The 14,530-nt window shown below is 39.7% G+C and overlaps 1 protein-coding gene across 1 annotated transcript in view; it reads left to right on the top strand.

Moving 5' to 3' along the window:
- The window catches only part of LOC115359546 (sodium- and chloride-dependent taurine transporter-like), a 43,127-nt gene that overhangs the window by 15,316 nt on the left and 13,281 nt on the right, over nt 1-14,530 (top strand). Inside the window, exons 2-9 of the mRNA XM_030052087.1 lie at nt 496-725; nt 1,151-1,285; nt 5,899-5,987; nt 7,985-8,130; nt 8,870-9,002; nt 11,414-11,548; nt 12,182-12,285; nt 12,416-12,540. Coding sequence (XP_029907947.1) covers nt 497-725; nt 1,151-1,285; nt 5,899-5,987; nt 7,985-8,130; nt 8,870-9,002; nt 11,414-11,548; nt 12,182-12,285; nt 12,416-12,540 — 1,096 coding nt within the window. The 5' untranslated portion in view covers nt 496. The remainder of the gene's footprint in view (nt 1-495; nt 726-1,150; nt 1,286-5,898; nt 5,988-7,984; nt 8,131-8,869; nt 9,003-11,413; nt 11,549-12,181; nt 12,286-12,415; nt 12,541-14,530) is intronic.

Below are 14,530 nucleotides of genomic sequence, written 5' to 3'. Positions count from 1 at the left end.
GTAAAGCTTCATTCTAAAAGGGGAATAAGACTTGTGTTGAGTTTGCACAAGATAACAGCGCAGTCATGTGAAAGCCTCACGACTCCCCAGTTCAGGTTTCACTTCAGTGAAAAGTGAAAAGTGCATTGTACTATATGTGCTTTAAAACTGTTTCAAACACACATACAAAATATATGATGGTCATGTTAAAAGCAAAGCTGTTTTTCAGGTGGGAAATATACAACTCTGAATTGAAGTGAACGCAGCATTGCAGCAATTCCAGTTTCACTATGCTTAGTTTCAAAGTGACATTATCTTATCCAGTCTGAATGCATACTGTTAGGAGATGTTATCCTTCTTCTTGTGAGGGAAGAGGAGCAGCAACATCCTCTTGGTGACAGGTGGCACCAGGGGTTGATAGGAAATGCAGTCTTGTGTGTAAGAGACAGAAAACGCTACAAACAGTACCTGTAAAATTAACTGATTAACTGTAACCGAGCTCTCTTCTCTTTATAGTATGGCTCAAAAAGAGAAACTCCAATGCCTAAAGGACTTCCATAAGGACACTCTGAAGCCATCTCCTGGTAAGAGCCCCGGCACCCGGCCCGAAGATGAAGCCGAGGGTAAACACCCCCAGCGGGAGAAGTGGGCCAGCAAGTTGGACTTTGTTCTGTCTGTGGCCGGCGGCTTTGTGGGTTTAGGGAATGTCTGGCGTTTCCCATACCTCTGCTATAAAAACGGTGGAGGTAATTCTTTAAAATACTGTTTTTTAAATTATACTAATTCATAAACAGGACGTATGCTTAACATGTATGCTCCACTCGCTTCAGATTCATGCAGTTTCACACATTCTTATGTAGGAGTCGCCCAGTACAAGATTTTCTTAGCTGGGAACCGACAACCCTCAGGCCTCACTGTTCAGAATCCCTGTAAAAGGAAAGTGGACAGATTGATTTTGATTTTACAGTCTAATGTCCAATGAATATTTGTGTCAGATACTGAATAGCATTTCAGAGAGTTAAAAGGTTCCCTCCCTAGTGGTTTAGAGATATTGTGCAAGTGAAACCATCTTATTCATCATTTTTGCACTTACTTTGTCATTGCTCATTCCTGCCCTTTATTACTCAGATGCTCCTCCCATCCATGTCTCCCTCTGCTTCCCTCCATCCAGGTGCGTTCCTCATCCCCTACTTCATCTTCCTGTTTGGCGGTGGGCTGCCGGTCTTCTTCCTGGAGGTCGCCCTGGGTCAGTTTACCTCCGAGGGCGGCATCACCTGCTGGGAGAAGCTCTGCCCCATCTTTACTGGTACGCACACACGTAATGCTCTGTGGAGGATCACTGGGGTGCCTGCGTGTCAGTAAACAGAAAATACATTTATTTTGTCAGCTTTTATTTTTATTTCTATTTTTTTTTTGTATATTTTTTTTTGTTTGGCTGGGGAAGTATTTGGTCTTTATCATTTTTTAATGTGATAACTCTCTTTGGGTTAGGCTTAGGGTTTTCTATTTTTGTGTTATGTTAACAATTTTATTGGTATAATTTTTTAAACCTAATTCATGCAAATTTTCTGGTGTTAAAATGGGCTGGCATGACGACAGAGTGGTTAGTTTTGTCAGCTCACATCAATAAGGTCCTGAGTTCGAGTCCCGTCTGGCCAGCCATGGTCCTCTCTGTATGGAGTTTGCATGTTCTCCCTGTATCTACAAGGGTTTCCACCAGGAGCTCCAGTTTCCTCTCACAGCCGAAAGACATGCAAATTAGGCGAATTGGAGATTCTAAATTGCCTTTTGTGAGAGTGGCTGTCTGTGTGTCTGCCCTGCAGCAGCCTGGTGACCTGTCCACAGTATTTCCCCGCCCCCTGTGCAGTGAGTGCTGGTATAGGCTCCAACACCCCATGACCCTTATTAGGATAAGATTTGAAAAATGAATGACAAAAATAAATAAATAGATAAAATGTATTAATTAATTTATTTTCAGTAATTGTATGGTCATTTAATGGCAAGTTTCTTGTCATTTAATTAAAATACAAAGTTGTTTAAATCAATAGAGGACAGTGACAGAAGGACACAGAAGTTGTGAGCGAATTGAAGGGGGCTGGAGGTGTGATTCCCCGTGAAATGCCGGCTGAGTCAGACTCTGCTCCCATCGGATGGCTGAGACCTTATTCTGCCACTCGGTTACTAGGCAACCAGGCTCTGCTCTGCTTCCGTCTGTCTCTTCTCTCATTTCACCTAACCTCATCTTTTCCTTTCCTTTCCTCTCTTTCCTACACCAATTCATTCCTCTTCTCTCACTTCTTTAATCCATTCTTGGCAACTTCTCATCTGCTCTCTTCTTCTCTTATCTCGTGTGCTTTATTCCTCGTCTTGCAATTTATTCTTCCTCTTCTCCTCACCACCTTCTCCTCTCCTCTGGTTAGCTGCGAATTGAACAGACACACTGATGTATTCATCAGTGTGTCTACATCTGCTCTTGCTGGGATTTTTTTCCAATTCTCACCTCCCAGTGCTCTAATATCCATATTGAGGATCATCATGGACAGACTTAATGCCTCTTCTGGCTTATTCTGTCTTTCTCTCAGTCTATTCTCTAAATCCAATGGTACTGTTAATGCAATGTACATCTTGAAAATGCAACACAGTTTATATGTTCCGTCCACACTGAGTTGAGAAATAATTTTGTATTATTTACTTTTTCTCTGCTCTTTCTCTCTCTCTCTCTCACACACACACACACACATACACACACACACACACACACACACAAACACGTGTGAACACATTCTCTTCCAAACACATTCTCTTTCTCTGTCTCGCTCTTGCTCTCTCTGTCTCTCTCTCTTTCACTCTCTCTTTCACTCTCTCACTCACACACATACACCTCTGAGAAAAAGGCGTGCCGGTGTACAGAGTGTGCCGAATTTCATGTTGCCATGGCAACGGCACGGCAACACATCAGAGAGAGAGAATGCAAGGAGGCAACAGGATTTGAGGATGGGAGGGATGCATAGATGGATGGAGGGGAGGATAAAGAAGAGGCTTAGATAGTAGAGGAAAATGAATAGGAAAAGAGGAGAGGGAAGAAGAAAAAGGAAGGAGAGTGGAAGACAGGTGAGGGGAAGGAAGGAAGGAAAGAGGAGGGGGAGAGAAGATGAAAAATAAATGTGAGATACAGATGAGGTGAGGAAGAAAAATAAAAGGAAGGAAGAAAACAGAGAAAGAGAGAGAGGGGGAAAAGAAAATAAAGCTACCCAAGAAAAGGGAGTGAGTAGAAAAGAGAAAGCCAGAAGGAGGAGAAGGAGAGAAGATAAAAGAAAAAAGAGATAAGAGGAGCAACATGATCCACCACTTTAAATGGGATTAAAGCTCATTTGAGGATTATACAGTCATTATGGCCTTGTTCCCACCTGGTATTAACATCCGTCCTGAGAAATCCGAACACAAGATGCCACTTCTAAGTACAGGTGTAAACAGCAGCAATGTGTTCTCAGTGCGTCCTGGGTGATTGGATCTCAGGACGCATTCGGAGGTGGTCTGGGACACTTGTGTCCGTATCCCATTAGAGGTGTAAACAGACGTGTCCTAGGACGCATTGAATGGACCTGACGTCCTCTGTCTTGTTCAGGTCAACACCCTCGACGCCGGCCAGATCATCAGTTTTCCAATAGAGAAATATATTACCTGACCCTACCCAGTGCAGCTGTACTGCCAGCTGATGGATTAAATTCAAACTGAAGCGCAGGTCGGCTATAAAGCAGCTGGTTAATGTGTAAAAACTTCCCTAAATAAGAAATGAGCTAACCTGAAAACATAATGCAGGAAATTTTGGGGAGTCTCCAAAATATATATCGACAATATGCAGGGTTTTTTCTTCCATATGATATTGGGGGGTTGCAACCTTTCTTAAATTTTGTTCCCCTGTGAAATTAAACACATTCTGTTTAATGCTAGATGCGAAAATTACTATAGGCATACTACAGAAATATTGAAGGTGGTTGTGTGTCTGCATGTTGCAGTTACAACGGGAATACTACAGAAATATTAGTTTGATTTATTTATGTGAGAAGTTGGCAGCTTTAACCACCACGTTTTGGGAAGTTTGGCTCATTGGCCAATTTACCATCAAGGGAAAAGACACCAAAGTCACCCTTATTGCCTGGTAGATCTTTTGTTCTAGTGCTCCTTTCTAACATTTAAATTAATCAAAATTTTTGGTATAGTGTTGCATTGTATAGTTACCTGGGCCTTATAAGAATCTGCATGGTGATGAAATATCCTCAGCACTTCCATTCACCTCAATAGCAAAAGCTGTCCCAAAATAACAGTTTCAGCACATTAATTAACACAAACAAAGCAGACTATGACAATTTAGAAAACAACAAGCCATTTTTAATTACAATTCGTAAAATTATTATCAAATTGTTACTTTTTGGCACAAGGTTCCTACTTTCCAGTTCAGATAGGAAAGCAACATGAAAAGAGATTTTTAATCTCCTCAAAAATGGATACCAGGACGCAACTGGTTTTTATATTGGCATAATCCTCTTTGCTTTCATTTATGTGCTAAAAGTGCTCTTTTGGGTCCTGCCCTGTCTTCGTGTAAGACATCATTCCTGTAACCCTAGTTTGGAATTATACAGCTTTCATGACCTCTTTAAAACCTCTTCATAAAGTTTGCATTGGAGTCAGTTTAGATTAAGTGCTTACCATGAACAACTAGTAAATAGTTGTTTCTGCAGTTGCATGTCCATCTATATAATATTACATATGATATATGTATACATATGTAATGTAGTAAATAAACTGCATCAAAGCCATCATATCAGAGGCAGACTGGCTAATATCTACATTTTGAATAAGGGCCAGTATCTCTTTTGTCAGTCTCTCCTTTAGTAACAGAACAATAAGATAGATCTTTCTTGACTGTAGTATCAACTGAAAAAAAATCTTTTACAGTGGTTGTATGTGTAAACGGCCAAAATGAAAATGTAAATTTAAACACATCTTGCAAGGTCAGACGAGGTCACTGGATCAGCACAGGAAATGACATCATGGAGGAGGATGCATCTGTTTGTTTGATCAGCACTGTTCCATGTGATCTGGGCAAGTGTGTGTATGTGTGTGTGTGTGTGTGTGTGTGTGTGTGTCTGTGTGTCTGTGTCTGTGGAGGGGTAGATGCTTGGCAGCTGTTAATTAGCTGAGTGATTAAAAGGGGATGATGGGAGGTGAAATGGTTGATATGTTGACACACACACAAACACACAGACACAGATGGCAAATGAGGTTGAAGAACTTTCACTCATATTCATGTGAACGATCGACACAAAGAGGGCCTCTAACGCACATGCACACAGATGGCCAATGACGTTGAAGAACATTAATTTAGAAGAGTGGTTTCTGTTGGCTGTGTGTGCTCAGTGATCCACAGACATACACACATACACATACACACACACACACAGACACGTTTGCTTGAGAAATTAATTTGCTGCACAAGCAAAACCAACAGAATACAGCTACAAATAGAATACAGACATGCAAAAGAGTAAAGTAGATGATACAGTAAAAACAAACAAGACAATAATGCCTAAACAACTGAAGAGTTATAAATGTATGATGCAGACAGAACAACATGTTTCTTTTTGCTGTTATGTGTCTGTGATGTCTTCACTTGTCAACATGGTGTGAAAAAAGAGAAACATGTTCCCGTTCCAGGAAATGATTAGCTGGAAGAGAATCTGCTAGAAACAGGAAGTAGTTTGCCTCTGAAATAGTGTGGTGACAACACGGGTTCAGTTCTCAACTGATGCAAGGTTTTCTGCTATAACTGAGGTGTTCCTTTCTGACACAACACAGTGTAGTTTTAGCTGTATTTTACTACATTTTGTGAGACTATTGACTTGTCCTCTGTCCATGCAGGTATTGGTTATGCCTCCATAGTGATCGTGTCCCTGCTGAACATCTACTACATTGTCATCCTGGCCTGGGGCCTTTACTACCTGTTCCAGGTAGGTTTTGGAAACCAACTTTCACAAAATCCTTCTAATACCAGTGATATTGCATGTTGAGTGTTATATCTACAAAATGTATGTATGTCACATTTCTCTTAATCCTTTCCCAAACAAACAGGCATATTTTAGAAATCTGATGTAATTTTTCCTACTTTTTATTCAGTCACTGGTTTCCATTCATTTCACTATGATATGAAAATGAACTTTCAGAGACTTCAGACTTTCTTCACACCAGTATTCCATCAAGTCATCCAAATTAGTTTTCCCAAAAGCAGCAGTGCTGTTGTGTTTTGATGACTTGAAATTAGGTGGAGTGAAACGGTGTTTCCACTGGAAAACAGGTCCCATGGCCATATTTGTGTTACACAGTGAATTATTGGTTCTGTGGCTTATGAATGGCAGCAACTTCATTAGTCACAGAACCAGAAAAATATAAAGTGGGTATTTCAACCAAAAATTGAAATTGATGGATTTTGATTACATGTTGCAAAATTGTTAGTACCCCCATATAATTTGCAAAATGGTTTGCTGCAATCTACTACAATGCGAGTAAACTGTAGATTGTGCAATACATTCAAAATCACTGGGATGGTCCTTTAATAGTTTTATTTTCACCTCCCTTTGGCACGATAAGCCTATGATCACAAGGATGGCCAGAAATATGTAGGTATTGATGCCATAGCTGCGAAAAACAGCTGTCATTTAAGCAACAATGCCACAAGCACATTTTTATAAACACCATTACTATTAAGAAAAAATGGTATTTGAAACCAACAGACAATGATTGAGTTTTTGAGAATAAGTTCATTTCAGAAGTGTTGAGTGTAGAGAAGTGTGGAGTGTTGCATGTTGTACAATGTAAATAAATCAAGCAATTTAGATTTACCATGCAGTTCTGAAATTATTTCATTGAAAGTATAGTATTGTTATCTATTGTAGAACTAGTTTTATTTCAAAACACAATAAAAAGATATATAAGATATACTTCCGGTCACCTCAGCTGCCCCCGAAAACACCACCACTTTAAGTCCTTCTTATCAGACCTCTGTGACATCTGAAGCTTGACCTTCATGCTGTTGGCTGCATGAGTGAATGTATGAATGAGAGACTGAACCGTAGCGAGCCCTATAACAGTTTATATCAATTTACTATTTGGATGATTTCTGGCAAAATAACCTGTGGAAACGGTGCTGTTTACCAGGATGTCACGAGATATCAGACTCTTCCACATGTACATGCACACTCACAGTAGTTCAAGCCATAAATAATTGCGGAAGTCCCCAAGCCACATCACCACCGGAATAGAATCAACTGCTCTTTGGAACTATCTGTCTTCCACTTAAGATAAATATCTGGCTAACAAACATAACCTTCTTACTTGTGTATAAATAAGGCCACTTAGAAGTAAAATTTTGACTTTTACTAATATTTTCCATTACTATATTGCTTATTTTATTCATAGTAATATTTAACCCCAAAGCTGTGTACACTCCTTGAGTCGTCCTGACTGTCTGACGAAAAAGTTTAAATTGTAAAAATTGTTCCAAAACTTTAATCACGTATGTAAGAATGGAACTGATCAGCAACTTTCACAAACAACAGCAAAAGGAAGAAAATGTGTGTGTACCTTTGTCTTTTCAGTAAGTTAGCATCAACAACACCAGGACCCTGGCTCTGTGAGGCTTGGAACAGAACCTTGATCAATATTATTACTAACATCTGTGTTAACCTGCTATTTGTGTAAAAATTGCTGCTGTGAAAAATTTCTATCATGTGAAAAATCACTCAAGATGAGTACATGATACAAAATACATAGCTTTTGGGTGAAGTATTAGTTATAAGTAAAAGATTTAAGTACTTTTTCCACTGTTGACCAAAACCCCTAATTATAATCTTGTTATTTTTCTTACAAAGCAATCAAACATGTGGAAAAGGGAGGTGAAATGTTCTCCCAGTCTAAAGAGAGACTAACTCTTCCCCTGTGTGTGATTCAGTGTTTCCAGCCGGAGCTTCCCTGGGCTAAATGTAAACAGCCATGGAACACCGAGCGCTGCGTTGAGGACACTTACCGCAAGAACAAAACCCTGTGGCTGGCCACCAACGCCACCAACTTCACCTCCCCTGTCACTGAGTTCTGGGAGTAAGTTATACAGAAATACATGTGAATACGTACACAATTTAGGACACACCATTAAGGTCATGCTGTTGGACAAAGTACACCAAGACGATGTGTTCACACTGGGGTTGTGTGATGAGGCTGCAGATGGATCTTGCCTAAAGATTTTGATACTGCATTGAATCCACGTGTACAAATGAATTAACATCAGGTCACATGTACAGTGACTTCTGTCCAAATTAAGTGATCCAGAAATTGCTGTTTTTGGTAATGAAACTGCTGTGTGGGACATTTTGGGAAGTATGAGGCCATTGAAGGGCGTGTTATGTACAGACTATTTAATTTTTCCTGAAAGACTCCACCTTGCAATGCTAACTTCTTCGGCACTCTCAGAAACAAACCCGAACAAGCAAGGCTAGAACAGGCAAATAGCAAAATGGCAACAGTCACATGTTATAATCTTTTGGAGAAGTTAAAAGATGGTGTTGCAGGTGATCATTTGACATCCTGTTCAAGCCACGAACAGATGCAAGCAGTAAGCTACTCAAACTTCATTAGTTTGGTGGCTCACACACACACACACACACACACACACAGACACACATTCCCCACTGCTTGCAATTTTAATTCATTTATACAATAGAACACTAAAATTTCCCCTGAAACAAATAAAATAGCAGCTCCGTATTTAAATTCCTGAGTTCTGGAAGTGACTTTTACAAAAGTACAAGCACACATCTAAGAGTCTGTCGTTATGTTGCAGACGTAATGTGCTGGGAATCACCAGTGGTATTGAGGAGATAGGTCCCATTAAGTGGGACCTGGCTCTGTGTCTGCTCGCCGTCTGGATCATCTGTTTCTTCTGCATCTGGAAGGGAGTCAAGTCCACCGGCAAGGTAAATATATATGTCTATATATGCATGTGTATGTTTGTGTATTTTTTATTTATTCATTTATTTATTTATTAAATCTTAGCCTTAAGGACAATGACTGCTGGGGGACCATTATACAGGCCCCAACATTAAAGTGGTTGTTAGCTGGGCGTGAAGGCAGGAGGTTAACAGTTAGCATTTGGAGCATCCAGCCAGTATCCAGCACTTAGTAACAGTGAGAGGAAGATAGCACCACTACTGTCTTACATAACAGCTAGGGTGGAAGGGAAATACTATCAGATTTTTCAAACTGGGCAAACTATCCCTTTAAATTTTCATGTTGCCTGTGTCAAAGATTTCCCTTCTTCAGGGCAGCCCGCATAATATGTTTTCATTGGGGTCTGACCAAAAGAACAATAGGATGTTGTGTTCAGACTGAATGCCATAAAATTTTTCTCAGTATCTGAGTGGGCTGTGGCAGCGGCAATATGCATGCAGCTGCAACTTGTAACATTGTAGGTCTGAATCCCACATTTGTTTGTCTATTCTATGACACATACCCACACACAAGTTTTTTAGATTTCTTTTGCGGATACTTAAAAACATCTAAACAAGCAAAAGCATTTTCAGCTTTAATTTATGGGGTTGAACAAAACAAAAATATGGCATTAACCTCTCAGTAATTCTAGCCGGTTTTATACATTGTCACCCCATTTTCAGAGGCTCAAAAGTAATTGAACACTTGACTAAAAAGCAGCTTCATGGCCAGGTGTGGCCTTTTCCCTCATTATTCAATGACAAATTAAGGTGTCTGTGCAGGTGAAGGAGGCCATCATTAGACTCAAAAAAGCAAATAAAATCAATCAAATAGCAATAACTTTGAGTAGCCATATCAGTGGTTTGTTATATGTTTGTTTGTCGTCTTGATTACTCCATTTCAAATCCACTGTGATAGTGTACAGGGGCAAAATTCTAAATATTGTGTCACTGTCCAAATACTACCAAGCCCTGGTTTGCACCAAAATTTCAAACCACAGTCCGCTTGAAAGAGCTGCCCTTGGCCTTAGCTGCTCAAATGAACCACACCAAAGGACAAGCTGCACAAGAGCTCGATTCAAACAGTTCAAAATACTGTATATGTGAAAGTGTCCTTAGTATGACTAAGCTGCATTTTCAGAACACTAGAGTTTTGTTTTGTGTGATGTGTGTGTGTGATCTCTGTGTGTGTGTGTGTGTGTGTGTGTGTGTGTGTGTGTGTGTGTGTGTGTGTGTGTGTGTGTGTGTGTGTGTGTGTGGGTGTGTGTGGGCGTGGGCGTGTGCGTGCGTGCACATTTGTGCGTATGTGTGTCTGTGTTTTTATATATGTGGGAGGTGGGACGGGTGGGTCTTCAGTGTTTGAATTGTGTTTTTTTTGTGTGTGTGTGTCTCATTTTGTTGGTAAATGGATTTTATTTTTTGTAAAGCACTTTGTGTTGCATTTTTATGTATGAAAAGTGCTATATAAATAAAGTTTGATTTGATTTGATTTACAATATACTGTGTTGGTTTGGCTCTTGAACATTCAAGAAAAAAATCTACACTTACTAATGAACAATGAGTAGAAGAAAACTGCATAAAGGAGACTTGTGCAGTTCCTGCTGCTGTGTGCAGTAGAGTAGAAGGAACAACACAGGACTTCTACAGTAACTACAACCTTTAAAATTAACTGTCTTGGCACAGCAGCCAGATCTTGTCCAGCAACAACTATAACAGCAACAACAACTCCCCAGAGACCACAGGCGGCTCAATCAATCCCAGATGCCTCTTTTTATAGCCTGAACTCTATTTATTGATTTGTTTGGTTTGATTTATGCTTCCTGGTTGCTCCAATCCATTACACTGGGAAATAAAGTGGCTCCTACAGGGACAAGGATGGGCACTGGTCTCCAAATACTGATGTTAAGTATCTAAATGCAAGACATGTTAATATTACAATAACCTATGAGCCATTACATTTTTTACCCTACATATTTACCCAGTTTCCCCATGTAGCCATTCAAAGTTTTATTCTATCTACAACTAAGTATCACATTCCCCTAAACCAGTGTTTTTTTTAAGAATCCCCAGATGGCCCCTGCGAAAATAAGGGTCAGTTTACTTTCACTATTTACTAGAAACAATCCCATTTATAGATTGTAAAAGAATGACTGAAATAATCATAGCTTTTACATTCACCACTGTTTCTGTCTCCACATGGAAAACATAGACAAGCATGTAGTCGCTCCTCATGGGTCTAAATGATTAAACCTTTTCCAACTTTCGATGCAGACTTCAGTGCAACAGGTGCCAGTGGTTACATGTGAACAACGCTGCCTCTTCCCAAAATGCATAAGATGCTTATACCAGCATGCTTTGAATAAAGCCTCTATTCTCTGACCTGTATCTGTTCCCTTCAGGTGGTCTACATCACAGCTACGTTCCCTTTCGTCATGCTCATTGTGCTGTTGGTTCGTGGTGTGACATTGCCAGGCGCCACTGAGGGCATCAAGTTCTACCTGTACCCCGATGTGGCTCGCCTCAAGGATCCTGAGGTAGGTGTCCCAGGTGCTGCCTAAATGGACAACAAAAAACCTCACTTGGCTCTGTATGTAATCTTTCTATCTTACAGTAGCTAGCCAAGCTTAAGTACACTTTCTTCTCTCTTATATACATCCCATTCAAAGTAAGTAATGTGCTAGTCTTACTGTGGCTGCATATGAAATGTTTTGCTTGAAAATCTCAATTTGAGTGTGTGCGTGTGCCAGTGAGGGCACACACCCATGTTCACCTTATAGGCATTGGGGCTGCAAATAATTCTGGCAATATAACTCTGGGAATATAATATCATAAGGCCACTTGACAGTCCAGTTGGTGGTTACTGAAACAGTCACCCTAACAAGTTACCCTAATATCTCTACAAGAAAGTCTTTCTTGGTTATACAGACACAGTCTTCCCCAACTTAATTGTTTACTACCTCAGCCCCAGTCTTCTAGGGTTTGTCTTTCTCTGTTAGACAAACCCTAGGTTCCCCTAGTTTGTCTTAGTCATGCAAACCCTGACTCCCTTAGTTTATGTGAAGCATTATCCCATCCTTGCCTCTCAAAGTCTTTCACATTGCCTCGTGCTTCCCTTAAACCAGTAGGCCTCAGCCTTTCTGTCCCCACGCTTTCACCCAACTTTGCAGGTGTGGATTGATGCCGGCACCCAGATCTTCTTCTCCTATGCCATTTGCCTGGGCGCCATGACGTCTTTGGGGAGCTACAACAAGTACAAATACAACTGCTATAGGTGAGGCGTCTGTTTTTGGGGGAGGGGGTTAGCAGTAGGGGAGAGCAGGGTGGGTTGTAACGGGGAGGGGGATGACGGGATCCTTGTGTGTTCATTAACAAATCCTCCTCATGACATATGTGTGACATAGGGACTGTATGCTGCTGGGAGCCCTCAACAGTGGTACCAGTTTTGTGTCTGGCTTCGCAATATTTTCCGTCCTGGGCTTCATGGCACAAGAGCAAGGGGTGGACATTGCTGATGTGGCAGAGTCAGGTACGAGGGTTCTGAAAAGGCGGCAGCGATGGTGGGCGCTGCTTCCTGGTAAACAAATTAAATAACAGTAATTGCAAAGAAAAACAACAAGAGTTTAAATGAGCAATAATCGTGTATGGAATGAGTAAAGCAGCGAAATACAAAAGATAATTGGCCAGTGCACTGAATTGAACTGGATTCTCAGTTGCAACCAAATTAATTCCCTGATTAATTTAAAGAGATGGCATCGCAGTATGGACGTTTCCGCAATCAAACACTCCTTGACATAAGTATAATGTGAGGTAACAACATTGAAGTGACAGAAACTTTTGTGCTCAGTTGGCTAGCACATCTTATTAGCCAGGCAAGATGCATTGATCGAGTTGAAAGTAAAGCAGGAGTAGTTTGGGAAAGTAGTTCAGGGGTTGATTCATTTTTTTTTTTTTTTTTTTTTTGGAAGAACAAACATTGGAGAGATCGAGAATTGAAAATTGTTGTGGAGCTATCTTGTGCCAGCTCATTAAAAAAAAATGCAGTCATTGATTTGGTTCTTAGTAGTTTCAGCAGATCTTATCTAGTTGTACATGTCCAAGTGACAACTTCCACTGTTGTTGTGGCTCCTATTTTTTTGTACAACAGTGACATAGAGGAACTGCATCTTAAATATAGCTCCAGGTGCATGTGTTCTGTTTTGGGTCATTACTTGTCTTGAGAAAATATCTTTTTTACATTTTGGCAGTTCTTGGTTATCATATTTGGAGTATTTTATTTATGCTCATATCAGAGACATACATTAGTGAAGACTATACTTTGTATAGTCATGTGGCAGGGTGTAATGATAAGAGGAGGTAACAAAATCACAAAAAAGCCATGGAAAATGTAGGAATGGTGACACAATTTTGAAAAAGCAAGGCAAGACTTTGCTTCAGGTTTACCAGATTTTTGTTGATGGCCACATCAGGCCATGATGTGTTCTGGCACTACAATTATATATGTAATGTGCATTATCATGTGAAGTAATGTATATTATATCAATGGCTCCTTGCTACAATGTACAGTCATTCTGTGAAGTTACAAAATCAATGTCTTTTTGTTAGGAGACCAAGTCAGTACAAGTTCAGGTTGATTTCGTGTCTGGCTGTTCAAAAGACTCACACAAAAAGTTTTCATTTATGTGTGTTTTCCCAAAACAGTGAAAAGGTTGTTCTAGATATGGGTCTGTATTATCATGAAACATTCTTTGCTTATTCTCCAGAGCTACCTTCTGGAGTAATGTGGAAAATCTGATTGTCCTGTTTTGGGAAGATACACTACATACCTATAAATAAGGCTCATGGCCCTATATAGATGCAGTTGCAATTCAGCTGGTTTGAAACAATATGGCACAAAGAATTCAGATTAATTTAAATTTGATCCTGGTTTGTTCCATAATAAGAACAAAGCTATTGTAAGCAAAAATATAGTATGCTGTCTCTGTTTTTCTGAATCCCAGGCTTCATCTTTCGCTCCAAGACCAGAGAGATTCAAAGAAGTGAAATTAGCTAAACACTAGTTTCAGGTGCTGTCCATGCTACGTGGGTTGTTAAAAAAAAAAAAAAAAAAAAAGAGAAGAGAAGAAACACTTTGGGAAACTGAAAAGTTGTCTGCCTTAACTGTAACTGCTTGATTGTAAAGCTCTAAGATAAATGAATGTATTCTGCAGCACATTTCATGAGTGAATACTCATAAAGGGTGCCATGTGGTTTTGACAGTGTATTGTAAGAAGCAACAGAATGGCCTCTGTTGCTTATATTTGCTTAAAAAAAAAAAAAAAAAAAAAAAAAAATATATATATATATATATATATATATATATATATATATATATATATATTTATATATAGAAAAATGGAATTGTTTGCAATGTAATATTTAATGTTTTGTGCAGCCAGGTCACAATATATCACACTAATACCTGGAATATCATATGTGGGTTAAGTTGCACTGTAGACTTGTTTTTTTAATGTAGTTAG

The sequence above is a fragment of the Myripristis murdjan genome, chromosome 5 (assembly GCF_902150065.1).
Source record: "Myripristis murdjan chromosome 5, fMyrMur1.1, whole genome shotgun sequence".
In the NCBI taxonomy this organism is placed as follows: domain Eukaryota; kingdom Metazoa; phylum Chordata; class Actinopteri; order Holocentriformes; family Holocentridae; genus Myripristis; species Myripristis murdjan.
This window is presented reverse-complemented; position numbering and strand designations above follow the sequence as displayed.